This window comes from Lotus japonicus, chromosome 1, assembly GCF_012489685.1.
Source record: "Lotus japonicus ecotype B-129 chromosome 1, LjGifu_v1.2".
Lineage (NCBI taxonomy): Eukaryota > Viridiplantae > Streptophyta > Magnoliopsida > Fabales > Fabaceae > Lotus > Lotus japonicus.
In genome coordinates, this window is record NC_080041.1 from 69,165,831 (window position 1) to 69,193,487 (window position 27,657).

Here is a 27,657-nt window from a genome sequence, read left to right on the forward strand (position 1 = left end):
ATCGCAGCTGGGCTAGCTCATGCGCTGCTGACCCCTCACTAAAAGCCACTCGCACAACTTCCTCTGCACGATGCAAAACAAGCTGTCAGGACTCGCAGGTATGCTGAAACACAAAATTACAACGACGCCGCCAAAGGAACCAAGCATGAATCAAGAAGCTACTCGCTTGAAAATGAAAACCTATATTCTAAAAATGAAAATAGAAAATGAAAACATAAAATATTTTCTCAAACCAAACATGCCCTAAGTTTGTGGATGAAATATAAATGACATGACCAAAATTGCAAATTGCAGTGAATGTGGAGACCGTAACTATGATTTATAAAGTTTAAGAACCGCGTTTGTACATTTGCGTAAAGTGGGGGACCAAAATTAAAATTAAGCCGAACATTAAGAACCACCACTGGATTAAAATATGTATAAATTAATGTTACTTATGCATGACCTAAGTCATATGTGACATTTTGGACCCACATAAATAATGTTAATCAACTCAAGTAAGAACCACCATTGTGGATTCTATTAAAAACACAAAGGTGAAAGATTCATTCTGGTCTTCCATTGCCAAATACTATATTGGTGTTATTGAGTATGACCAGATGACAAGTAACCTAGCTAATTAGACTTATGATTTATTCAAACTTTACTTTGTTTTCTATCTCAACTTCATTTTCTTTATTTTTATATCTTTTTTTTTCTTACTATATCATCTATTATGTCATATATCTCGTTTCTTTCCAATGTATCTTTATTTCTCTCATAAGTGTGTAATCAAGGAAAACATCTCATGCAACTAGACAAATCCTTTGCATACTGCTTGTTGAAGTGGGACTATAGCTTGTGGTTAGTTTTTTTTTTAAATATAAAAACTGAAACAAAATGTTGAAAAAGAGAGGGGAAAAGGGGCTGGAATTATGGTTATTTTCTTCTTCTTGGACTGAGGACGATAGTAAGTAAAAGTATTTTTAGCTTAATAGTGTGAACTCCAAATATATGATATGTAAACCACAGTCCACTGACATTATTAGACAAAGTTTCAGTTCAGTTCTATTATCATTTCAGTACATCGGCAAGATAAATTGCATCATGTCAGGAATCGATCCCTGAACCTCCCCTACCCAACCTATATGTCCCCCAACTCCTACCACTTGAGCTATCATATGGGGACCAGCTCTATTATCATGATCAAATGGCCAATAATTATTGTATGTCTTGTTGAATCGTGACCTAAATTAGCCAACAATGATCAATCCTCAATAAATGATGATTTTGGCGCTATTATTCAAAAGAAAACTAAAGTGAAAAACAGTAAATTTTTTTTAACAAGAATGCATTTCTATAAGGTTTTAAAAATATTTTTATATTCTTTAAAACCAAATTCTATTTTTTTTTTCAAAAATACTATTTTATAAGATATTAAATTCTGAAAAGTATATATGATCATCATAATTTGTTAATTTTTATTCAAAAAGACCACTTTTTTCACAATAAGCAAATTTAAGGTATTAACAACTAATAAAATTATCTTACCTCAAATAAAAAAACTCCAAGAGGTTTCATTTCCATTTGAAAGTCATTTATAACATGAGTTTAATGGATATGTACTGTCAGTGTAAAACAGTTTTACACTGGCAACCAATTACAATATGCCATGTAGGTGAAATATTAACTTTCACCTTAAAATTTTAATTAAGACAAAAATATATTTACTGATGTGGCGGAATTCAATTGAGTAACTGTGTAAATAAAGTTTATACTGACAATGCACACACATTAAATTCTTATAACATTAAACAAATAATTCCACACTAACATACACTTTTTTTCGTGCATAGGAATATAAACATTTACCAGTGAGCCACACAATCTGATCCACACAATCTGATCCACACAACATACACTGAAACCCTACAAACTTAAAAATAGCTCAACTATGTTTTATAAAAGATCTAATGTAATATACTTCTTTCCAATTAGCATATTGTTATAATTAATTACTACCACATAAATTGGAGGAGTTGATTTCAGTAAGTAAAGACAAATCACTTCTCATCTTTTGTATGTTCGATTTCTACTACCGATTGATATGAGTACTAGCATGATTTCTAAGACATGTCCTAACTCGTCGTGATGAATGGAACTGAAAACACAAATGATTTAAAATAAATAGGAGGAGTAATTAAGTAGGAGGTAATGGATAAAAGAGATATTTGTAGAGGCAGGGAGGGAGGCAGACGTTGACATGGGTGAAACCCGTGGCAAAACGTTTCCAGCACTCAATCGCACGCAATTTTCGCACGCTTCCTTTCTATATGAATATGAATGAATGAATGAATGAATGAATGACTTCCTCTGTCACCATTCAACAATCCAAATCCCCCATTGATTCTGGTGATTATCTTTCAGATTCTCTTGCTCCCTCTCTGATTCCTTCTTTTCTCTTTCCACGTCCTCAACTTTAATTATTATTATTTTTAGAATTTATTTTATTCATAGTATTTGCTAAGTGTTTGCTTATGATCTTGATGTTCTGCTATTTGGACTTGTTGGATTTGAATTTCACTACCTGTTTGCTTAGGTTTCTCACCTTGTTCCTTAATTTTTATGGTCGAGCCAAGTTAGCAAAATGTTTGGCCTGTCTGAGAAAACAAGAAATGTTTAGGTTGGTTTTGTTTTTATTTTAAATTTTAGTTATGTAACTGCCATTTTATTTTTTATTTTATTTTCTGTTCTTACTGTTCATAAAGTGAAAATAAAGTGGCAGTTCTGTAATTGAAAATATAAACCAGATAGGTCCTCTTAGCTTAGTTAATTGCTCCAGAAATGTTGGAAATAAATAGAAAGTAGAAACTGGGAACCTTGATCAAATTTGGGAATCAAGTTTGTTGTTACAAAATAGGGCATTCTTTGCTGAGAGGGAAACCAAGAGTATATACAGTTCATGACTATCACATACTTGAGTTTTTGACCCTAAAAATCACATGGTTGAGGTGGCGAACGTGATTTGGTCACATTTGAAATAGATGTAATCATGCAAAACTTTTTTTAATGTTGTTACAATTAATGGAACCTCTGTGAATATTTGCTGATAATGCTGTCTTCCTTTTTGTTATTAGGCTACCAGAGGTGTGATCAATGGCACTTTGTAGAACTGGGCCAAACACGATTCCGAATAGTAATGGCTTAGCTAGTTCAGCTAGAAATTTGTCGACAAGACTTGTTTTACCAGTTCCCCTGGGTTTCACTGGACAGTTATCTAACTTAGGCAGGAGAAAACACAGGGGAGTAGTATGCTCATCATTAAGGAAATCTGCATCTGCATCTTCTAAGGAGTCACAAGAAGAAGATGCTCCGAGTACCCTTTCAGTTTGCTTGGAGGAGGAACTGGGTCATGTTATACGGTTCAAAATGTCAGACTTTAAGATTTTAAATCATGTTAGCATTGGCCTTGGTGGACGGGTATGAAATCTAAATAAGTTTTTAGTGTGTTACATGCTGGATAATTTGTTCTATGCTGGTCTGATTGGTTAAGTTTTGCTGTAGGGGGATGAATTAGTTTTTGAAGGCAAGGTGAAGGATAGTGGTAGGTAAGTTCATTATTTGTTTGGTTCATGTCTTGTGATTTGTTTTGATCACAATATCTGTATCTATTCATTTTCGTCTGCAGCCCTTTGTATAGCACAAGAGTTGTACTTCGACAGCTTTCTAGTGCCCAAGCTCAACGTCGGGGCAAACGAGCAATAGAGGCATGTTGGTCTTGTAGTATCACAACTAAAATGGGGTTGTCTAACTTGTGTTTCTCATCACTTTTTTTTTGGTGTCTATTAGGTATTGAAGAAGCTGGTTAGACGTAAACTTTTGTATCATTCTTACTCGATGCAAGTTCATGGCTATATCTCTTTGCCAGAGAGTAATGACAGTGGCTCATTTATCCTAGTCCATGGGGTAGGTCTTAATCCTTGTAAAATTTATTCTTTGAAATTTTAATTCCTCACATACAGTTGACTATTTCTGGCTCTGAATGTTTTTCAATTTGAGTTTATCTGCCCTTTTGTGTGTGTATATAACTATATATAACTGAATGTTCTTTCTGCTTTAATAATTTTCCTTTGCAGTATCATGGTAGTTTTTCTTTGAGACACTGGCTTCAACGGTCAGATTGGCTTCCAACTTTAGAGGCCACTCTTGCACTGGACGAAGAGTCTGTTAGGAAGATAGGAGAAGACACAACTGGAGGTCCTGCAGTTTCTAGGCAGTTGCGACTTATTCGAATATTGATGAGGGATCTTCTGATCGGGGTGTGATTTTAAAAACTTTAATCTTTTCTTTATGGAAGAAATTTTTAGTTATAAGTGCTTGTATGTTCTACATGGCAATAGGAGCAATGACATTTTATCCTATGGTTTATTTACTTTAGGTAAATTACCTGCATAGCCATGGTTTTGCCCATACAGAGTTGAGGCTGGAAAATGTGCATATAAGCCCAATAGACAGACATATCAAAGTAAGCACTGCCATTCTCCTATAAAATCAGAATCATGTGTTCTTCCTTCATTCACTTTTGTATCTTTTCTGTGGATTACATTTGTTATTTGCCTGATCCCGTAGAAGGTTTGGTACTTTGCTTATGCTGTAAACTCACGGAATGCCACAAGACTAACCTAGAATTTTGTTTTTATTGCTAGTGTAGAACTACAATTCCACAAAATAGGAAATGATATATTGTGATAGTTTTGGTTAGCCACTTCTAATGTTCTATGCTAAATACAAAACTAGATCAGAAATGCAATAGTGTAGGAAAGGAAAAATTACAAATATGAAATAGACTTGCTTGATGCTGGTTTCCAGAGGGCTGATAATTCTTGGCACTGAATGTGGATCTATGCCATCCAAGTTACTGGATATTGATAGTCGGTGTTTCTTGGTGTGTAATCTGGTCAATCTTTCCTCTCATGCTTGGTTTGACCTGAAGTATTTACTTGACAGGTAGGTATACTTGGAAATGCTGCTGACTTTCATGTGGAAGGTTCAAATAGCGGCACTATGGACAGCATGGACAGGCGGCAGATGATGATTGCTTTTGACATGAGGTATGGCCTCAGAAATCGTCAGTGAAGTATGCATGCAACTAAATAATCTTTTAGATAGCTGATTATCTGTTTTGCGATTTGTAAAGATGTGTCGGTTTCATAATGGCAAAAATGGTAATACGAGAGCTTATGGAACCTTTGATCTTTGCAAAGTTCAAATCATTCCTCACAAAGGTACGTAAAGCTGATTTTTGTTATTAATTATGACCTCTTGATTGTTTAAGAAGCATAATTTTTTTCTAGAAACTAATTGAATTAAATGTTAGACTGTTAAGCAAGTCCCCAAGAATGGCTTCATGTACCTAATATGGTCCCCTCATACAAACTAGGACCTAAATAGTTTCCCTCCTTATCTTGAAGGAGTCCATTTATCTTTATTCATTAATAGCAAGGCATATACCATTATCATGAAAATTTGAAGATTGTGTAGTTGTTGAAATTAATGGCCATTTGAAATATAGTACAAAATCAATGGTTAAATGACTATGATTCTTAGTATGTTACTCTGGAAACACTATTTGAAGGTCTACTGTAAGTGGACGCTCACTCTCAATTCTCAAGTTGGTATTTGTAATTCCAGATCTGGTCTTACCATACTAAGATATTAAGTGACGAACTCTGGTAGTCATCTCTTTAATCTGAATCAATATGGAAGTACTTCACCAGACTCCTCTCAATTATTTCATCTCTATAGTCTATAGATCTGTTTTCTATGAACTTAATCAGACGTGCCTAATGTCAAATGGTTCATGATGATTTAGAAGGGAAACCATTAAAACTATTTGAATGGGGATATTGATGAGTATGTAGACAGATGCGCTTCATATATTTCTATGTTGCCTATTCCTTGACTACAGAAACACACAAAATATAGTGAAATAGATGAATGGGCCATGTAAGGATTTGAACTTTCTAATGATAATTCCTGCTCCGTTAAACTTCAGGGGCATGATCCTTCATGTTTGCGAGAGCTTATGTTGGAAATCCTTGGTAGAGGTTCCCCACATGGAAATGCTGGCTTACAAGTAATTTTATGCTTCTCCAGTGAAAGTTGCTTAATATTTAGAGTCCCATTCTTGTTTTCATGTCTTCTGGTGCCTTTCTAATATTATTTTCTTGCAGATACTTGATAGGAACTGGGGTGCTGGTTGGCACCTCTTATCTTTATTACTTGCAACCAAATCTTCTCAAAGGATAAGGTATGCTATGAAGTAATATCTATCCATTGAAATGTGAATATGTTTGTCAATGCTCCTGTACAGTGGTGTGATCAATAATATCTTGCAGATTTGTCAAGATTTTAACAAAGAAAAAATGTAGGGCCATGAGGAAATTTCAGATGTAAAAACATTTACAAAAAAGTGTTGAAGTTTCGTTGGTATTTAAGGAGGGTTGATGTTTTGGAACCATGTAGCTAGTTTCTTAGAAAATTGTTAAAACACAAGTAGCATTCGATTAGAGATGGTAGTTTGATTGGCCTAAGTTTAAAAGTCCTACTGGTGTTAACCATGTAAACTATTATACAGTTGTTTGGATGCTCTAAGACACCCATTCCTTTGTGGACCAAGATGGCGAGTAGTCCCATCAATGGATATTATAAGATGGGGTCTGGGTTCTACTGCAATGCGTATCAGCGAGGAATATATTTATGGTCAGCCTCAGGTATTCATCCAAGGATGGCCCCATACATTCAATTTGTTTCTTCATTACTTTGAGTACCTTGTGCTTGGTTAAGATTTTTTATATTTGTTTGCGTCTGATGTCCTCATCATGTTTTTCCTTACTAAGTTTCATCTGTATACTGTCCTTAATATCTCAATGGAAACTTGTATCATTGTAAACTAAAAGCAAATTACATTATTAAATGCAGAAGATATGTGATAGAGTTCGACTAATGGGTGTTTTCCATGTTTTAGCGCAGTAGGCTTGCCCACTTCATTGACTTGATGGAGATGTTGAATCCTAATAAAAAGCCAAAGGTAAGCTTTGCTTTATTCTTTCTTCTATCTTTTTCCTTGTGTTGATTCTGCTTCTTTGAATTAGTTCGATTTCTTCCATCACTAATAATGAAATACTTAAATGGCCAAGAGCCTTAGCCACTTTGCCTGCACTTTAACTTATCATCCCCCTTCCACACCTGGTCATAATAAAATACTTAATGTCTGCAAGTTGAGGTGTCAAAGTTAGCCAACATGGCTCATCCGGGTTGGTCCACCATGGGTCGGTAAAAAAGTAAGCCAACTCAACATGGTTCACTTTTTAACCCACCCATAACTTGGTCAAACCCACTTTACTCATGGGTTAAATGTGCCAACCCACATGTAACTCGGATAACTGTGAGTTAATGTTTTTTAATTTTTAGAACCTAATTCACCAGTGAGCCAAGTTTAGCCGGGAACTCATATTGACGCCTCTAGCCTGTAAGTAGCTTTCACCATTTGGTATTACCAAGTTATCTTATTAATTGGAAGGATGGAAATATGATCACAAAACTTGGTGCCATGGTAAAAAGTTGCTGCCATGTGACTGAGGTTACGAGTTCAATTCACGAAAACAGTTTCTTGTGTAAAAAACAAGAGTAGGTTGCGTACATCAGACCATGTGGTCGGACGCTTTTATGGACCCTGCACATAGCAGGAGCTTTAATGCACCAGGCTGCCCTTTTTAAAGAAGAAACTTTCAATGCTAACGATTATTCATGTATGCAGAACTGGCTGGAGCTGCTTCCCGGCAAATGGCGTCTACTGTACTGCACTGGGAAACATGTAGGGCTGACTCTTCGCCAACCTCCTGCCCGCGTACTCATTGGAGACGTGCATTTAACTGTGAAAAGGCCATCGAAGTTGAAATCCAATCTATCATTCACCTCTGACATTGGCTTCTCTGTCATGATTGGTCAGGACTGGCCTCATGACAAAACTGGTAAAAGTGGAACAGTGCAGGTGAGTTCTTCATTTGAAGTAAAAGCTGGTAGAAGGTTATATCTGAAGCAAGACAGTGTCAAAGAGAACTTCTCATTTGGCCCTTCTGCCAATGAGGAGGCTTTAGCTCAGAAATTTACTAGCACTAAATGGAGGAAAATAGTCCCTTTCAAGGAGTTTCCATCGAGTCTTCCCGCTGCTAAGCTTGTATCAAGTGATGTTGATGTCACAATGAGCCTTGATGACCCGTTAAATCGAAGCGTAGAGACGGCTAGAAATGTTCTTCAAGAACTAAGAACACAGATCCCCCCTGAAATATTTGATTTATCAAAGATTGTTTGTGGAACATATGTGGACTCTAGGCTGCTTGTCCTTCGAGGGGTTAATGGGTCAGCTCTCCTATTTACAAGGTCTTTTGTGGATAGAAACAGTTCTAGCTAATTGTTGCTGTAGCAGATTTTATAGCGATGTGAATTTTGTAGGTTTGTACATAATTACTTTATGTGGAGGATATTTATGGTTAGACAGAAAATGAAAATTACTTCCCCTCCACCAAGAACTGGTTATCCCTGGTTTGAGTTCCCCTTCATTTTTCGATTGATGACAGAATGTAAAAATTGGATTATTTTCAAGTAGTTCCGTTTTCGGTCAAGAATTGCCTACAACAACAAAAAATTCTTATTAATCATGATGTCACTTAATAATATCTTCCAATGTACTTTTTGACCTCCCTCTATTCATTTTCACATAACTAAGAATTATGTTAGCAACCATTATCATTAGTTCCTTCAAAGGTCTCTTCTGGACAAAGGTCTCTTTTGGACATGTCCAAATCACCTTCACTGATTTTTATTCATCTTCTCTTAGACCATGTACAATGGTATGTTGAGAGAGAGGTTGAATGTTGATGAGGGTTTGTTGAAGATGAGGTGGAGAGAAGAGTTGAGAGTGTTCAACAAAGTTGAGAGAGCTGCCTGGCGCCACGTGGCGCGCTGCGTGTGGTCATGCCAGGCGCGTGCAGCACACACGCCAACAGGGCGCGTCAGCGCCAGTGGGGAGGAGAGAGAAACAACTGAAAGAAAAGATAAGGGGCGCGTGGCAAAGTCTGATTCGTTGGCCGGATTTTTTTTTTAAATCTTTTAAACTCAATTATTTTATATCTTGTCCTTTCTATTTTGATCATTTCATCCATGTTAATATTCTCATTTTCACTACAACTTTTTGCTCATGTCCTGTTAAAACATAACATTCACTACTACTATAGATGATAATTGCTATCTTGTCCTTTCCATTTTGACCATTCATTCATTTTAACATTCTCATTTTCACTACAACTTTTTGTTCATGTCTCGTTAAAGCACAACATTCACTACAGTAGATGATAACTGATCCTATAACAGTTCCGTAAAACTTCTTGGTAGGTTAATGTTAAATCCGAAGCAGAATAATGGTCTGAGGACAATTTGGGTGGCAGTAGTGTGGTCTATGTGGATTGGGAGGAATAATTTGATTTATAGAGATGTACAGTTTGAGGTGGTAAGGTTGTTTGAGTTAATTCAGGTGAGATCATGGAGGTGGCTCTCTTCAATATCAAGTGATTTTCATTACTCATTTTATGAGTGGTGTTCAAATCCTATAAGGTGTCTGGAATCAATTGGCTGAGAGGGGTCTTATGGTTATATATGATGGTGGCACGGGACATTGGGGATATTGCTGCAGGATTGCTATTCAAGGCTGGCTTTGCTGTCTAGTCCAAGTACTTTTTAGCATGGGAATAAGGAGACTCGTTTGTGCTGGTTTTCAAGGGTAGCTACAAGGTTGGTTCTTGGCTTTTACCTGGTATCTGGTATCTGAAGACTAATCGGGGCAAGTGCCTCCTCTAGCAGAACTTATTTAATCTTGTTTTTAGATGGCTTAGTAGATGGTTTTGTTGGCTTTCTTTTTCTTGTTTATTTTTTGTATTGGGTTGAAGTACCCCTTGTGCTTCATATCAATATAATTTAATGGCTTATCAAAAAAAAAACTTTGCGATCACATATGACTTCGGATGCTTTTCTCCACTTTATCACCCAGCTTGAATTATGTGTTACATCTTTGCCAATCTCATTGTTGTTTTGTATCATAGATCCATGGCTTTACTTGCGAAACTTGTGGTATGATGCCCTTTCGGATTTTTACTTCCAGATTACTTTCAACACGTGTCTTTCTAAAATTGCAATGCATATACTCCATCTTAGTACTGCTTAAGTGAAACCCTTTAGTTTCGAAAGTGTATCTCCAAGCCTCAAGTTTAGAATTAAGCGTTTTCATTGAATCTTCAATTAGAATTATATTGTCCACAAACATCATGTAGTAAGGATGTTCTTTTGTATATACCTAGTAAGCATGTAAAAAACTAGAGACACGGACTGAGCCTTGACCTAAACCTATACATATATGGAAGTCTGAGTCAAACCTCCACGAGTTCATACACTTGAAGCTGTCCCTAATACATGTCTTGTATAACTCAAATGTAAGTTTCAAAAACATCTTTCTTTTTCGTAGTGTTCCATAACATTTTCCTTGACATATGATCATATGCTTATTCCAAATTAGTAAAAATCATATGCATGTATTTTTGTAGTTGCCCCTAATTGCCGACGATCCAATCCATTGATAACCTATTTATAACTCAGTGATTAACGTCATTTTGACAGCCTCCTACCGTTGAGCATCAATGCAAATTAGTTTCTCTTATCTTCTCTTATTTATTTTTGTTATTTTTATTTTAGTACATAGATATTTTTATTGTTTTGTAGCTTACTTTTAGGAAATTTAATACCAGTTGATTCCTCTCATCCTTCCACACAGGTTAGTTTTCGAAACTTAATTTCTAAAATTCTTAATTGAGTTTTCGTTTGACATATAATATTACATGATATATTGTTAGATATTAATTGTACTACAAATGGAACATATGACATCAGGCATTCCTCCTAGAGAACCTTTCTGAGGGAAGGGATAACACATAAGTCTACTTCACTGAAGAAGAAGACTCGCTCTAAGAATCCCGATGGTGTTGTTTTCATTGAAACACCACCTACCTCAAATAAATAGTGGTTCTGAAAGTGAAAGTTGCATAAGTTTTCGTGGCTCTGAACTCAATGAAACTAGATGATCAGCTAATATAGGCCTTTAATGTGAACTCAATAAATGCTTAATTTTCTTCACAGTTGAATTTGATTTCAATCAAAAGTATAGCCTTCTTTTCAACAGCTGGAGCGAGACTTGCTTAGCAGCTGAGAAGGGGTTTTGGAGAGGCCCCTCAGATTTCAAAATTAACTCAATTGTCGTCTGGGCGATATGCTGTCATTAGAATTACATTCCCATACAATTAAACTGGTAGTAAAAACATCGGGAAAAGGGGAGGGAAGAAATTGGTTAACATTAAAATCAGGAAAATGAAATGTAATATTGGGTGATAAATTTACAGAGATACCCAAGGGCCAAAAGCCTCTAAATTGTAATCTATAGTTCTTATTAGACTTCTATGAATGTCCAAAGGAAACCAAAGTGGAAATGAAAAAAACAAAAAACACAAACCTATGCCTGTTCTCCTATTTTTTTTTGTTTTTTTTTTCTCTCTTTTTTGGTTTGATAAAAATTACAGCTTTGGTTTAACTGAGATTTTCCCTGTAGAGGAGGGGATGGGTTAGTGCTCCTTACGGAGAAGAAACAATCCATGTTATGTGATGTGATCTTCATTTCATTTGTATAATAATCCTTCCTTCCTAATTCATGAATTTCCTGCAGTTTGGAGCTTTACAGAGACAAGGGACTTTGAATTCTTCTGGCTCATCAGGATCAAACAAGTAGTCATACCTGTACAAAACAAACCAACATCAACCAAAAGAAAAAAAAATGCATGTACACACAAAACCACATGCAAAGAGACAGAGAGATGTACATACGTTAGTTCATCACCAGTAGATACGTTAGTCTTTGCAATGAGCACAATTCGGCTCTCATCATCACCCACACTCATGATCCTTGCATAGCAATTTGGCATGCACTGCATTGACACCACAAACCAAAGAACTGATAAGACAACTATTCAGTATGGAAAATAATACCTTCACGCCCCAATTCCACCCCACACCCAGACAAAGATAGGAATATGAGTGAGAGATATATAATAGGTGATGTCATAGGAAAAGAAAAAAGAGATGTGAAGGAAAAGTGTATGGAAATGGAATGGAAGAGTGAATGTGTCAAAACTGATCCAGCAATGAGGGCCCAAGAGAATCAATTGGAGTTAGAGTTAGGTTGACTTACAGAATGATTAATTAGCCGTGCTATATTTCCTTTGTCAGTGGCATCTACCACCACTTCTTCGCTTATTTTAAATAGCTGCAAAGATGAGAGAGCAAGGCATTTTAGTGTGATATCATATGAATAATAAAGATGACAATAACACTTTCATAGGCAAACAATGGAGATTAACTCACATAGCAGTCTTTCTTTTGTAATCTGTAGCGTGCTTCTCTCAGGTCCGCCATGCTGCGCCTCACTTGTTCACCGCGATATTCAAGAACCTGATTAGGATTAAATCATTATAGCTATAAAAAAGATTGTAATCGAATTCACAGGGAAATCTAAGAAACCATAAAGGACAATTGGACAATGATTTTATGCTTCTGCTGATGTTAGAATCACAGTTCAAATCATGATGAAAGCAAAGGTGGATAAAATTTGCAAACAACTGGACCAGAAGCCAGTCTAGAAGAATCCTCAAGACCAAAAGAATCACAAGAAAGAGAAAAGAGAGGGCAAGTAAATGGAAATTAAGCTTTGAATGATTTTGAAAGTGCTTAATCAGCCTGTGTGCCTGCATAAAAACCATGACCACATATAACATACTTTCTATGTTTTACAATGTGAAATCATTTAGAAAACCAAGGGCTGTTAAGATATTTAGTTGAAATGAATCACTGTACAATATTCTTCACTTATACGTCAACACAGGTAGACAAAATCTTGAGAGGTGTCTTCTATGTGCCTCTCAATTTTATGCAAAAATGGAATTAAATAGATAACTTCCTGCAATTCTTTTCAAATGCTCAAATAGTCCAACACCTCATGGGTCCTCACTTTACTAATAAAAAAAATGCATCAGTGATTATTGATCAACACACAAGATCAGGTTGTCGGTCTTTGTAACATTCATACCATTTCTCCTTCTTGAATATTTCTACGTGCAAAGAGGCCCCATCCATGTATGCCCGATCTACCAAAGCAAACCCGTTCATTTTCGGTTCTCTGAAATCATATACGTACCCATAAAATAGTCAGAAAATTGACCACTAAACCCAATAAATCACCGATGGTAGAGATGAATTACCTGCAAGTGGCGAAGGCGTTCTCTGAAAGAAGTAAATGCCTGAGGTTCCTCCACCACCTGTTTGAGGGAACGTGATGAGGAAAAGGTGAACAGGAAAAGGTGGGGGGGAGGGGGGTGTTCAAATCTTAAGCTCAAATGTAAAGAACCAATCATAATTTTGAGAAGTTAAGTTACTCTGTATGTATTTAAACTCTGTATTTTATCTACAGGATGATGGTAGTGACCCCTCGCTTGATGAAAAATGGCTTCATCTGCTGCTCTCTGACATGTAGAAGAAATAAAAATGAGAAAAAGTTCAGCATTTTAAAATGCTAAGAGCATAATCAAGGCAATAGTGGATAACAAGGTCTAGAAGATGAACGTAGAAATAAAGGAACCAAAGCAAGAAAGCAATAACCATGGCAAATCATGATTACATCCCACATACAAGTTTACAACCATGCAAGCAGCAGGCCCATTTTGGTGAAGTAGCAGTACTTGTTAGCAAAATACATAAGATATTGGTAACATGGATTACGTACTGATGTATCTTATGTATAAATACAAAAGCCCTTTCCTTGGAAATATAATCAGCAAAATCAACATGAACAACAATGTCTTTACCCTACCTTTTTGGTGCGATTTGTTCTTTGAAAGATTCTACACCTAGCAGCAGAGAATGGATCATGCTCAGTGTTATCAACAGGGGTATCTTCTTGCTTTGCGCTGATAGATGAGAATAACCTTGTTCCAGATTTTTTCTTGTTTTGATGAAGGTTTTTTGTTGAAATGACCCCAAGAGGGGTTTGCATAATCAAAACAGTGTCTGGATTTGGAGCCCTGCAAGAAATAATATGATAGGTAACATTTAGTGAGGGTTAGTTAGCAATTAGCATAAATAATTAGTTAATGGGTTAGTTAGAGAGCGAGTGAAGAGACACTATAAATAGGAGGGGGAGGGGAATAGGTTGGGCATCTAGATTGTAATAAGGTTCATTTGGGGAGAATCCTGGTCTCTAGATTCTCAAATACCAGGAAATATATGTAGTTTCATAGCATTCTTTCAATAAAAACACACTCTTACTTCCTTGTTCATTTACCTATCATAATAGACATGTTTAAGATGAAAGGCTGAAACGAAGATTCAGATTAAAGTGAATTTCAGATAAACTTATATTGCATATGTTCAATTAAAAGAAGACAGTGTTGTGCAAAAAGCAAATACTTTAAAGGATATGGTAGAAAAGGGCAAAGGACGAAGATTAATTGCTTTCATAATTCTAATTGAGGATCGCATACCTGTGGTAAGCACAGTAAGAAACCATTTTTGTTGTCTGCTTACCATTTTTCTCCAAACAATGCAACTGCATTTAAAGGGGATAAAATTTAATCAAATATTGTAATAGATGTAAATTCACAATACAACAGTCAAGTCTTATCCCAGTGATATCCAGCTACATAAATTAATTAATGCCATTGATCCCTATCAATCTAATGAAATTGTTAGTCCTTTGGCAGAATGAAAATGACGTTTGTTATTCTTATTGAAGCCCAAACTGGAAATGCATGCTCTATAAGGTTAGTTGAGTAACTCTAATCAGTCTTAAAAATGTATGATTGAAGTTAAAATATATATGCTTGAAATAGAAAGTAAATTGAAAATTGCCGTTGAACTTTCTTAAAACTCAAAGAAAAGTCAGATCATAAGATAAAAAGCAAGCCAAGCCAATACAAGTGGGACACCCTTACCTCCATTCGATATCCGGCTCTTGATGCACACATGGCATGGAAATAAGTGGAACACTTGCAACATTGTGTACATGAACCATGAATCTGCTTGCAAATAACACAAATCTGAAAGAAAAAAACACTAACATTCTTAGACTCGACCACAAGACATCTAAGATATTAAGAAATGAGAGTTTAGATCGTTTCATGTATACTACAATCAATGAACAAGGTAATCAAATAGATAGGGACTTTTTCTATTTATGATGTGCTGTGAAGAATTCGTTTAGTCATAAATATGCAAAGAAGGAAATCACTTCCACTGCTGACTAACATTACTTGCTGGGGGAAGCTTTTGTTGGCAAAAGACTCACCTTCACAAAAGAATTTGATGGAATGCTCAGAATACCCAAAGCAGGCTCCATCTTCTCATCACTAGCAAACGAGACTTCAGGTCGAAACCAAGCACAAGTGACATGTACCCATAATGTATCAACATCAGTTGGCTTTAGAGCACCACCTGGGATTAAAAAATAATTAGGGGAACAAGATTATATAGTAATCAAATAACATTGCCAAGATAGAAACATATGTAAAGTTTCACAATAATAGCTTGAACATTTTTATAATAGTCAAAGTGTCAAACTCTTTATGATGTGGCAGTACATGATTGAATGATACAATGGACCAGAATATAACTCAAAAGTCATACGAAAAAGGAGAGAGGGTATTTGCATTGCAGCACTATTGAGTTAAACTGAATTATAGCACATATAAAACTAACAAATCAAGGTAAGAGAATTTTACATGTACAGTGGATCAAATTAAACTCATGGAATAAAAGGGGCAAAAAGTATTCAGCCAAGTACAAGGTTAAGAAAAAGACAGGACAGTTGCATCAAACAGAACTCACAAAGAGTAGAGTCTAGAGAATACACAAACAAATAAAAAGATGATCACCTTCTATAACATACTATTCAAATTTTGTGGAAGACATACCTTTTACAGGACAAAGACAACACTCCCGTTTGATGTCAGGTGTTTCACAAGCCTTGCAAACCCAAGATGTGAAGTCTTTAACATGTTTTGCTCCATAGCATTCTTGATGAACAGCTATTTGACATCTAAAATATATAATGCATTTGTGTATCAATTGAAATGTAATTCATCATACATAGCGAAAATACAGCAACGACAAAAGTCTTTCTTCATAGTTCCAACTAGCATAGGAAGGAAAGGATGTTTGGTTTATTAGCAAATGGTTTCATTGGCAAAGGTCTGACTTATATCAGTGGATGACAAGGCTACAACAATGATTAGTCGGAAATCGGAATGGCAAGCTGCAGACCATATAGTTGAATTTGAAAACATAAGCTAAGGAGAATATTCCCGTCAAATGCACTATGAGAAAGTACTGGAGGTACTTTCTAAGTTTTGATATTTGATAATACAGTCCTAAATAAAATTCATGTTAATCACATTATTTATTGGCAACAAAATTTGCAGACAAATGCAGCAACTTGTTTGAAATTCTAATCCACATGCCTTTATGGGTTAAATATTGGAAATAAATGAACAAAAAACAAGCTGAAGATGTTATATTACCTGTTGCAAATGATAATTTTATTGTAGTCCCAGTCTTCAACCCATCTACAAACAGCACAGCGCTCTGTAGTCCACTTAGCATGCACCGGTTCATACTTCTCTGTCAGAGAAAAAAGTTTGTAGTACCGTTGTCACTATGAGAATTTCATCTGGTAAACTCATCATATTGCTAAGTTGTACACAAAAGGAAGGGTAAAAGGGCACCTCGTAAAAAGGTAAGCAACTTCTGCTTCCTTTCTTTTAGAGAAGGTTTTTTAGGTTTGACAGACACTAGAGCGCTAGCATGAAATTCTGCCAACTGCAGCATCTGAGAAGTCAAATAGCATTGTATTAGATACAGGTATCCTCATGTCAGAACCCCCATCTCCCCCCAAAAAAAATATGCAATCCAAATCTTTCTTCTTCCAAGTGTCCCATGTCATGAAATACACAGACCAATATTATGAACTTCTAGCGTAATAGATCAGGAGTATCATTAGCATTTTCACACTGAAGACTACAAAGTTCAAATAAAATATTTGATATGGACAAATAGAGATATTATCAAATCTAAGACCTCATCCATAAGGTGGAAAAAAATTAAGGCTTAACTGCACTTTTGGTCCTTAGTAAAGCTTAAATGTGTAATCTTGGTCCCTATAGTTTCAATTGCTCTAATTAAGTCCCTCTACTTTTGCAATTGAACCGATATGGTCCAGATATCAACTTATGCAATAACTAACGAAGAAAGTTGATGTGAATCACAATTTTTTATGCGCATGACATGCTGAGTCTGAGACAATCCATGTCAACTTCCGTGTCAAACATTGTGTAATATGTCAATTTTTTTCCGTTAGTTATTGCATAACAAGTTGATATCTGGAACAAATTGTTAAATTTTGAAAGTAGAGGGACTTAAATGGAGCAATTGAAACTATAGGGAACAAAACCTTGCCGAAATTCTAGAGGCCAGGAATAAAATTAAGTTTTTTAATTAATATTTATAATATTATTTGGTGGCAGAACATAATACTCAAATTCGATAGACCATAAGCACATTCAATTTATTATTGTATCATACTGAATTTCAATTCTAAAAGATGGTTAGACCTCGAACAAATAGACCAAAATAAACAATAAATTAGTAGTATATTTTCAGCACAAAGAGATGGGGAATATTATGCACCATAGTTAAACAATAATGACAATAGGATACAAACCCATTGTTCCAGCGGTAGCATGGAGTCTTTCACCGTAATACTTGTTTTCCAATTTCGTAATTTGGAACCAGTGTGTCTTTCCCATTCACTAAGTGCTTGCTTTTCAGTCCCACAAAAACCACATTTGCACACAACTCTGGTGGAGAACATGTATCATAACCATAAAGAAGATGAATCATTTTCCAGTTATAGAAGTAATAACATGTTAACAACAGCACATCAAGATTCGCATCAATCCACTTGAAACATGATATTCCAGTTGTAGAAGTAATAACAACAAGTCAAGAACACATTCAAAATTTGCATCAATCAATTAGAAACATGATAATGTGAAAAGATGAACTAGCACCATAAGTATGATGAAAAGAAGTATATCAAATGGTAAGAGCTAGGGACATAAGGGTTGGGTTGGGGTAAAGGGTGAAGGGTCCCGGGTTCGAACCCGGAGGAGGGATTAATTTACTAACATTTCTAACAACTAACATTTGCCTATCAAAAAAAAAAAAAAGTATATCAAATATTGCCTGGCACAAATTTTGTTGAAAACTTGATTAATGTACAAATTGGTGAAAATTAAGAATCTTACGGGTGTTATTAGAGCAAGAGAGAACATTCTTTGAACATAATTTTTTATAGAAATTAGGAATGCTCATTCTTGAAGATATAAAACAAAAGAACTTAAGCAGGAATGTTCTTACAGTGGCCACCACATTTTATTTATTTATTTTTATTTTCTTCTAGGAAAAAAGAATTTCACTATAGAACTAATGCTCTACATTATCCTCCCGCTCCAACACCTTAAGAGCGAAATTTAAAATCAGATTTTTCCAAATAGGTTTTTTTTAAAGGAAATATCAAATAGGTAATAATTGCCAAGCTTAATAAAGGCATTAATTTATGACTACTTACTAGTAATAAATAACTAAAGCTAGTGAAAAAAAAAAAAAACTGTGATTTCATCAGCAGAGAACACAAAAAGATTATGTCAAAGACTTAAGGCATTTGTGCTTACAAGTGAAGGCTTGGAAAATATATGCCTTCCACACCATTGCATAGAACAGTAACCTTATTTGAAAGCAGTAACTGCCCGTTGTTTTTATTCCACCTGTACCAAAGCCTCCACTATTGTGAGAAAATTCACAAATTGTAAAAGAAAAAATGACATTTTCTATAATACCTAACAAAAATATTTTCAGTATATGAACTTGAATCTTAACAGATGGGATGGACTTTATGATAACTTTACAAGAAATCATCAGGTTAAGTCACAAATGGGGCTGGAGGAGACAACGAAAATAATCATAATAGACTTACTTGACTTTTGGCTGTGACTTTTCTGAATCAGATAACTCAAAATCAAACTTGGCTTTGCAAGTTGGGCAGTAATAATCAGTGTCTTCAAGATTCTTTGGAAAACAGAATATACCCGTCAGCAAAAAAAACAAAATATCACTTTTTTATGAGCTTTGAATGTAGAGAAGTGACAATATAGATATCAAGTAATGGATAAACCTTGAGAAGGCGGCTAGAAATTTTGTCGCATTCTGCGTGCACCCACACCTTACATCCATCACAGCGCACCTGATTTGGGGGAGCGGGAGGGATATCCGCAAAGGTCAAAGAATAAATTAATACCACCGAAAAAGTCTTTGGGCAGAAAGTAACCTCAACTAGCTAACAGAATCCAACTAACTCACCCAACTTCCACTATCAGAATGATTCCAAACTTTCTTGCATATGCCACAATAATGTTTCGATTTTGTTAACTGCCAAAAGGAAATGACTTCAAACACTACAATATATGCAATTTTGAAAACAAAAACAGTACTTTACATGCAATATTTTCATTGCAGACTTAAATATGAATTGATAGAAGAAAAGTGTACGATATACAAACCCTGGCACATGTTTTACATAGAAATTGACCGCCAGGAGTTGAATCCTTTGTTTTCTTCGACATCTTGTACGGAAGGCGCGATCCACAGGCTTCACAGGGTCGTGTGCCTTTCTTATCAAATAAATCCTGCATTAGGAATTCAATTCAATGAAATGTTAAACTTGACCAGACTTCAGCAGCATTGCTCATTCCTGCATTTTTGTGGATCACAAATACATAAAGGAAAAAAATAGTGGCATGCCAAATCTACAAGTTGACTTCCACAATGATAAAAGCACTGAGTGGTGCCACAGTTGACTTCAAGTTGCTAACTAAGTTTATATTATAAGCTTTCCTAGGTGTCCCCTAAATATGATGCAAGAGTGCTTTTCCACCTATGGGGTGGGGGAGAAGAAACGGTGCAGACTGTAGCTGACTTACCTGGTTTAGAAAGTGGTGTCTTGCAAACCGGTTTGAACCAGTGCCCTCCTGAAAGGATTTCAGAGTAGTATCATCATCACAACCAATGCTACCAACTGCTGCCTTTATATCAGCCATCAACTTCTCGGTGAAGCCCTGTTCTGCCAAAAATGCCTCCTCTACTGCCATTTGGAAGTCAGGGGGATTATAGAAACTCAATTCAGACTGCCCTTGAAACCTAAACCAAAGAACATAATTCCTAGTAAGCAAAAATTCTTCCACAAAGAAAAACCAAGTGGTAGTTTTAAACAGTGTAAACAAGGAGACAGTAACTAGCTAGCAACTCCTCACCTGTCTGCATAATCTGTAAATGGAAATATCATGCCATGCTTGACCCATGCATAGTCCTGCTCAAATCATCAAAACACAATAAATAGGCAATTTCCAAAATAGCAAAGAAGCTTTATATAGGAAGAAATCTATTAGACCATAGTCAAAATACTACGACGCACCCTTTGATTTTCATTGCCTGCGTAGCCAAGAAACATGACACATGCTGCATCAGGTATACAAGACCTCATGACCAGCTCAGGTGCCTGCTTCATAGGATCAATGACAATGGCAGGCCAAAAAGGTTCCTTCCTCCCGGCTTTGGCCCACACTATATCTCCTGCATAAAAATCTTCTGGTCCATACAACCCATCTTTCTTCTCCCCATTCTCCTTCAAAACTCCATCATCCTCCATCAAATCAACCCCATCCACCTCCAAAAACCTTCCTTTCTCATCCTCAACCAGCACCTCCCGCCTCGAGGCCAATGCACCCCGCAAATTCGAATCCTTCCTTGCACCAAAACTCCTAAACCTCGGACCAACCTCATCCCCACACAATGCCGAGTACTTGCGAGCCTTATACCCGATTCTCTCATCGTTCCGCCCTTTCCTCGCATTCTGGTTGCAAGTTTTCGCTGCCCTGAAGCTGAACTTCTCCACCTTGCATTCAACCTCATCTTCAACCTCACAATCCGGCAAACTATTCTTCCCATCCTTCCTCCAATTATCAATAACAGAGTCCTTAAACCGCGAAGGAAGAACCTGAACTCGCCCCCTCGAAGTCCTAACCAACGGCGGCCGCTGAACCTGGTCCTTCTTCGCCGGAACACCACCACCCTTCGTTTCCACTCCACCGTACGCAGAGAACCCCTTCTCCACGCCGCCACTCAAAAGACCATGAAAACTCCCCGGAATCACCCCGGCAGCAACATCACCGAGAAGATTCAGATGGTAGTACCCGTTAGTTTTCCTCTTCTTACTCGCCTGAGCAGACTCGTCATCCTCGCCGGCAACATCACCGGTTTTACACCGTTTGAGAGCCGGCATTTGCGATTTCAGGTTCCGCTTGATAATCATTGGGAACAAACAAACAATCAATCACTCACTCACTGCATTAAATTGAAGCAACAAATTCCAATTCCATCAACCACAGACAGCAAAATTCCACTCCGTAACCCAAACACTCAGCAAACACAGCACAACGCATAAACCCTAATCGCGAATTGAAGAATTCGGAGAAACAGAGCAACCGCGGAAGCGAGAAGCGAGGGCGAGTGGTGACCGGAGAAACGGCGAGAGACGACGGAGGAAGAGAGGGAATTGAGTAGAGGAATGGCGGAGAGCGTGATCGAGAGGATCGAATCGGAGGAGCAGAGGAAGAAGGAGGAGGAAGAAGAAAGAGGGATCTGTTTTGTTTTCTCACCAACTGCAACAAGAGAGAGAGAGAAGAGAGAGAAGTTGAGAGAGAAATCAGAAGAGAAGAGTGAATATTAATTTTAATTTATGCAGATTGCAATGTAATTTGTATTTTATAGAACAGAGCAGAGAAGAGAAGAAAAAAAACTGGATGAGGTTTTTTTTTCTAGAGAGAGAAAGGAGTTGGAAACAAGGAAGGAGGTGACAGAGTAGAGAGAGAGAGAGAGGCTTTCAGCGTTATCTTGAGTGAGTTTATATATTTTGTTACGTGGTTCACTCGCGATTCGTGTGTTGGTCAATTCGTCACTGAACGTGGTGGTGATGGAACTCTGCTTCGTCTTCGTGGGTGGGCCGGGTTTCATTACTTTCGTGTGTAACATTTTTCGTTCTATAAGCTTGTATATGCCATGCATGCCTGTGTTGAAGTTGAAAGTTGCAACCAGAGAATGAAGGACTAGATGAACAAATTTTGTTCCAAGAATTTTGGAGCCAAAATTTATAGGTATGTGTTTTTTTATATGGAAAACATGTTTTTATAGTAGATGTTGTGGCATGATATTTGCTATGGTTTTAATGTCGATGTTGGTATTGGTGTTTGTTCTTTTTGGTTTGGGTCTATGGTTTGAGATATGGGAATTTCACTATCAGGTTAGGGAACTAAATTTTTTTGTTTCTCGTACTATATGATATTTAATATTTATAGCAAGGTTTGTCTTCTATTTCTCCGGTGAGGAAGGTTGTGATAATGTTGAGATGTGATGAAAATTGTGTTTATTGAAATTATTATTATTTTTCTTGTGCTTGAAGGAGTTGTGGTTCAGTGTTGTACTTGGAAGGTGCTTCTAGGTTTGATTCCAAAGATCTGGTGGCGTACGTAGACGTAGTACTATTTTTTTCTTTCTTTCATCGGAATGTTTTTGTTTTGTTACAAGAGGATGACGTGCTACAGTGCAAACAGGCTGAGCTTGATGAGGGAGAGACATTCAAATATTCAATACATTTATTGTTGTAAAAAATAAGATTAAGAATATAATTGATTTATAATATGGAGTTTATTATGTTGGAGTGTAATTTGATTTGATTGATGGAAGTGTGAGGGATTGAAGTATAAAACGGTAGCGTTTGGTTCTTCGCCGGCACAAAAGTATGAGATGGGAATTGGGTGCTTTGAGTTTGGTGGGTGGGTGAATCAGAAAAAAAAAATCATAGGATTATTGATTCCAAAAACTCACAGCAACTCCACTTTCTTTCACAATTGAATGGAGTGTTGTCATTGAAAAAAATAAATTGATATATATATATATATATATTAATTTTTTTATTGAAGACAAAGCCTCCCAGATCTGAGTCATGACAGATTTATGGGTCGATCACAAGCCACCAATGATGTAGAATGATGAAACCTCTTGAGAGTTGATTTGCTAAGAAATTTTTATTTTCTTTGACTTTTCGTTTGCAAAACAAACCTCTCATGATCATCCCCTTTTTAGTTTACACAGCATCTGGGAAGCCATGGTAGTTTCATTCATCCTCATTTTTTGTTGTTGCGTTAAGCTGACCAATTTGAAGCCAAAGAAAGAATGAAAGTAATCACAGTCACACTGACACACACATATATAGCTTTGTGGCTGTGGGTATCCAATTTATTGGTAGAGCTAATATAATTAATTTATTATTATCCCAAAAAGACTAAACTGGAATATGGGGGTTACTTGTAACTTGAGAAAGCACTGTACTGAAAACTTGTATTTGGGTTTGGAAGTGATTGTCACACACATGCTTTTCCGGGACATCCTTTGAACATAAAGCTTAATGTTTGAAGCAAATAAAAATCGTCTGTATGTATGTCAGTTAGATGTATAGTACAAACAGTATGTTAATATAGCATTACCCATTTAGGATGGCTCAAAGTCAAAAGGGGAGAAGCTGCACAGAAATTTTGCTTAATGGGTTTTATTTTACTTTATGTTGTGATGCAAGAGGATATAATGATCTGTTGACCAAGTGATGTGCTTGTGGAAGTAGTTTAAGCGCAGGATCGAGCAGAGTCTGAAACTGGAGACAAATTGAATGACTTAAAAACCCCTCCATGCAAGCAAAATCATTTCATTTTTGAGATTAAATTTACAAATACTTGTGACTGACTTGTCTAATTAACAGAGAATTATATGTGCTGTATGTAGGTTTGAGACATGGCTGGCGGCTGGAACCAAGTTGCCATATTGTTTGAGCCTTGAGGACCCATTAATCATTAACAATAAATTAGAAGTAATTATTTGATTATTATTGAAAGTGGGCATCAAAGATATCCAGTCATGGATCGTTTTGAAGAAAGTAGAAGAGAGAAAAGTAGATGGAGGGAAGTGGAGAAGGGATTCACCGTTTCTACTGTTTGGGAAGGGAAGGTATTGGAAGGAAGGAGACAGAGAAAGAAATGGTATGGAAGAAAGGGGCAAAGGAAGAGATAGCAAGTTTGGAGTTCCAATTCCACTAAATATTTTCTTTGTCATCCTACAAAAGCTTGTAACGATTAGGGACGGTAAAAAAATTGATTTTATGACCAAAATTACCCTACAGATGCAAAAATCATAGGCAAAATCATATTAGATGATGGATTTTGTAAAAAATAATTGCATTTATTCACTCAAATATAAAGAGTTTTGCTCAAAACATTTTCCCCTATAGCGCTAGAAAAACTTGTAACACCTAGAGACGGAAGGAAATTTGATTTTATGGTCAAAATGACCTTGCAGTTGCAAAATGCATGAATGTCTAAGAGTAGTTGTTGCTTCTTCAAACTGCATGATTTTTACTATGTATTTTTATACTTTTGTGCCAAAATATTGCATTGTTTTTACATAACTTATGTTTTTTTTTTTTGGTCAAAGTTTACATAACTTATGTGTTTCATGATAATTGTGTAATAGGAAGGTCATAGGTGGAAAAACGCATTAAGCCCACCACACCTATGCTGTTTTTTTTTAAGGACACCTATGCTGGTTGATTTTTTTGGAAGCACGACCATGTCTTTTAGGGAGCACGACCTGTACATGTTATTATGTTAATGCTGCCAGGTTATGCTTGAAGGTTGAAGCCCTAAAACACTTTTTATGTAAGGGAGAACAAGGCTAAACCTAAGAGGCAGGGCCGGCCCTGGGCCTGTGCAAGCAGGCCCACAGCCCAGGGCCTCAAAAAAAAAATTCTCAAAGGCTACGGTTTCTAAAGTGTGGCCTAAAGTTTTTATGCAACAGCTTTGAAACTGTTGCCTTTTCTTCTGTTGATCATAACCGAAGAAGATGCACCTTATAGCCTGATTCTCCACTCTCCAGCTTTGTCTTGAGTTGCTTCCTAAAGTGTGGCCTAAAGTTTTTATGCAACAGCTTAGAAACCGTTGCCTTTTTAGATTTTTTGCCACGGTTTTTTGACTGGAGCACACGTCCGTTGCCTTTTCTCAAAAAACTACACTACTTTACTAAATAATTTAAATAGATAATGTTCCTTAAAAAAATTATTAAGGGTCCATTTTTATTATTTGCCCAGGGCCTCCAAAATGTCAGGACCGGCCCTGCTAAAAGGGATACACTGAGACTGAACAAAAAGTAAATAGAGGTTAGCTATTGGGTTTCTTATGTGCTTTCTTTGTACTATGAGTAGATAAACATCCTCTCTCTCGAGGTTGATGGATTGGGCCCCAAAGTTTTTGCAACTTTCTTTTGGAGGTGAAATTTAATGTTCGCCTCCATTTGTTTTCACATGCGGACTCCTATCAGTAGGAGCCTCTCTTTCATTTTCAACTGGTGGTGTAGTCTCCTCCTCTCTGATTTATGGTCGGCCCTTGTAACTTCTGAGTGTAATGGTCTCCACCTCTTCTTTCAAAGTTTGCTTTTGTTGGGAATGAGTCATATGTTGAACTCTTTGAGAGAGTATAATGTCTATGTTTGAGTCTCCAATGCTTTGAATCTCTCTTCAATTTTGGTCGTGTTATGAATCATTAGATCCTGCAAAATGAGACTCCCCTATTTTTTTTTCTTTTGCCCTAACTTTGCATGTGAGGGGTCCTATAAATACCTTGTGTAGGAGCTTTCTGCTGGTGTCCACTCCAAGAGAAGTATGGGTGATTCTTTAGGTAAGATTGTAAGTGTTGGAGTAAGAATTTCCCTCACTTTCATCGTAGTTCCATGCACCATTATTATTTCAAGAAGAAAGTTTCTCCCGTTGCATGTGGAACGCAACACAACAGAGAGAAAGTAGAAAATGAGAATGAGAGAGATGAATTCTTTTGTCTCATTAAAAAGTTGTTAAATGCTAACTTACTCATTTATAAAATGAAGGCGGGGAGATGTGGCACCCCAGTACAAGTTAGGAGGAGGCCTCCTTCATTTACTTATGCATCATTGTATTTAGATGTTGTTAGTTAGTTTTTCATTTTTACTGTTAATTTTCCTCCTGTAAACAAAAAATAAATAAATGAGTATTATAGGAAATTTCTATTTTAAATATATATAATTTTAAGAGATTTAATTTTCTACTATCAAAAATTTTTAAATTAAATTTTTAAAGTAAACTAATGTTAAATTTATTTAAATATTATGTGTAGGATTACAAGATACGAAAGTTAGGTATAGTTAATGTATCTCATGAGTTTTTCTTTTTTTTAATTTGAAACGGAGTTTAATAGTAACTAGTGTTGATCCCGCACCATGCACTGGTGGAATAAGAGTACTTTGTCTATATAAATCAAACATTTTCATATTTCTTTTATTTTTTTTCTTTTTTAAATAATACGTATATCACATATTTAATTTTTTTTTTATCTAATCCTAGTTACATTCTAATTCACTTTATTTTTTTTATAATTTGTTATTATGCTTTGAATACTATTTTAATCTTCCAAATGTACATATGAAAACATAAAATACAAAATGTTTAAGTTAATTTTCAAATCAATCCCTTAAAACTATTTGATATCAATTTTTTATGGCATATTTGATATCATTTTAAACGTAAGATATCACATTCAATTTTTATTTATTTATTTAGTAATTTAAAAAAATAATCATAATCATTAAAAAAAAGACCTTCAACATATATCTTAATGGTAGAAAAGTCACAATTGATTTTTATTAACTATTCTAATATCATTAAATACCAAATTAATACAGTATTTATTTTCAAAAAAAGTTACTGTTGGAACATGTTGCCATGCATTTTGTCAAAACAACCGATTGTCAAAGCAGATGTCATGGCATCTGATCTCGTGTAGCTAGGGCATCAGTCCTCAGCTTGTGTTTCTGTTTGTGGGCCCTCTGAAGATTTGCTGAAGATATGTTTTTTGAGTTACTTGAGGAGCAAGTAGCTATTCCAGAAGGGTTTATTTGTTGAAACAATCTTTGTTAAAAGATTGGTTTCTATCTTTACTTGTGCAATAAGAAACCGAATCTATCAAGATTGCGTTTTGAATTGCTGTTACTGCAATCTGTTTCTTCAGCCCGTGCCAACCCTAAAGCCCATGCTACCGCTGCTGAAGTCTATAAAAGGATGAAGACCTAAAACATGAAGGCGTCGAAGCTGATAGAGAGAGATCAAGTGTTTTAGGATTTGTTATTTGTGCTTTGTCCTTTGTTAGTTGTGAATCCTCTTTGCTCACTGATTCTATAAAGCAAAGAAGGGTTCTGTGTTGTTTGATTGCGTTCAAACTCTGATTGTTCATT

At 36.1% G+C, this 27,657-nt stretch overlaps 2 protein-coding genes across 3 annotated transcripts; one reads left to right on the top strand and one right to left on the bottom strand.

Moving 5' to 3' along the window:
* The first annotated feature begins 2,206 nt into the window (after positions 1 to 2,206).
* On the top strand, positions 2,207 to 8,646 carry LOC130743501 (probable plastid-lipid-associated protein 14, chloroplastic). Of its 2 annotated transcripts, none has more exons than XM_057595754.1 (14): positions 2,207 to 2,391; positions 3,117 to 3,459; positions 3,544 to 3,587; positions 3,668 to 3,746; positions 3,829 to 3,945; positions 4,116 to 4,298; positions 4,418 to 4,504; positions 4,987 to 5,090; positions 5,177 to 5,264; positions 6,035 to 6,115; positions 6,213 to 6,289; positions 6,617 to 6,752; positions 7,007 to 7,069; positions 7,799 to 8,646. In XM_057595754.1, exons 2-14 carry the CDS (start codon positions 3,136 to 3,138, stop codon positions 8,450 to 8,452), a joined length of 2,037 nt encoding a protein of 678 aa, XP_057451737.1. In that variant the 5' UTR covers positions 2,207 to 2,391; positions 3,117 to 3,135; the 3' UTR covers positions 8,453 to 8,646. The 2 variants fall into 2 exon arrangements, with proteins under 2 accessions (XP_057451737.1, XP_057451744.1); XM_057595761.1 differs by lacking the exon at positions 2,207 to 2,391 and adding an exon at positions 2,528 to 2,662.
* A 2,768-nt stretch (positions 8,647 to 11,414) lies between these two features.
* On the bottom strand, positions 11,415 to 22,170 carry LOC130743526 (histone-lysine N-methyltransferase ATX4). The gene is made up of 23 exons (XM_057595777.1): positions 20,711 to 22,170; positions 20,550 to 20,605; positions 20,220 to 20,436; positions 19,800 to 19,925; positions 19,600 to 19,668; positions 19,415 to 19,483; positions 19,217 to 19,308; positions 18,915 to 19,007; positions 17,903 to 18,038; positions 16,908 to 17,010; positions 16,704 to 16,803; positions 16,098 to 16,222; positions 15,473 to 15,618; positions 15,120 to 15,224; positions 14,670 to 14,734; positions 14,000 to 14,210; positions 13,566 to 13,652; positions 13,392 to 13,448; positions 13,220 to 13,309; positions 12,499 to 12,585; positions 12,326 to 12,400; positions 11,962 to 12,062; positions 11,415 to 11,872 (listed from the first exon to the last, which is right to left on the bottom strand). Exons 1-23 carry the CDS (start codon positions 21,605 to 21,607, stop codon positions 11,782 to 11,784), a joined length of 3,198 nt encoding a protein of 1,065 aa, XP_057451760.1. The 5' UTR covers positions 21,608 to 22,170; the 3' UTR covers positions 11,415 to 11,781.
* Between the last annotated feature and the right edge of the window lie 5,487 nt (positions 22,171 to 27,657).

What these genes read in the sequence shown, in the direction of transcription:
- LOC130743501 (XM_057595754.1), top strand. Translation starts at nt 3,136, where the DNA reads ATGGCACTTTGTAGAACTGGGCCAAACACGATTCCGAATAGTAATGGC. An exon ending in GCATTGGCCTTGGTGGACGG is followed by an intron (nt 3,460 to 3,543) that starts GTATGAAATCTA and finishes GTTTTGCTGTAG; the next exon opens with GGGGATGAATTAGTTTTTGA. An exon ending in ATCCTAATAAAAAGCCAAAG is followed by an intron (nt 7,070 to 7,798) that starts GTAAGCTTTGCT and finishes TCATGTATGCAG; the next exon opens with AACTGGCTGGAGCTGCTTCC.
- LOC130743526 (XM_057595777.1), bottom strand. Translation starts at nt 21,607, where the DNA reads ATGATTATCAAGCGGAACCTGAAATCGCAAATGCCGGCTCTCAAACGG. An exon ending in AAGTCACAGCCAAAAGTCAA is followed by an intron (nt 19,008 to 19,216) that starts GTAAGTCTATTA and finishes GCTTTGGTACAG; the next exon opens with GTGGAATAAAAACAACGGGC. An exon ending in AACGCCTTCGCCACTTGCAG is followed by an intron (nt 13,310 to 13,391) that starts GTAATTCATCTC and finishes ATATGATTTCAG; the next exon opens with AGAACCGAAAATGAACGGGT.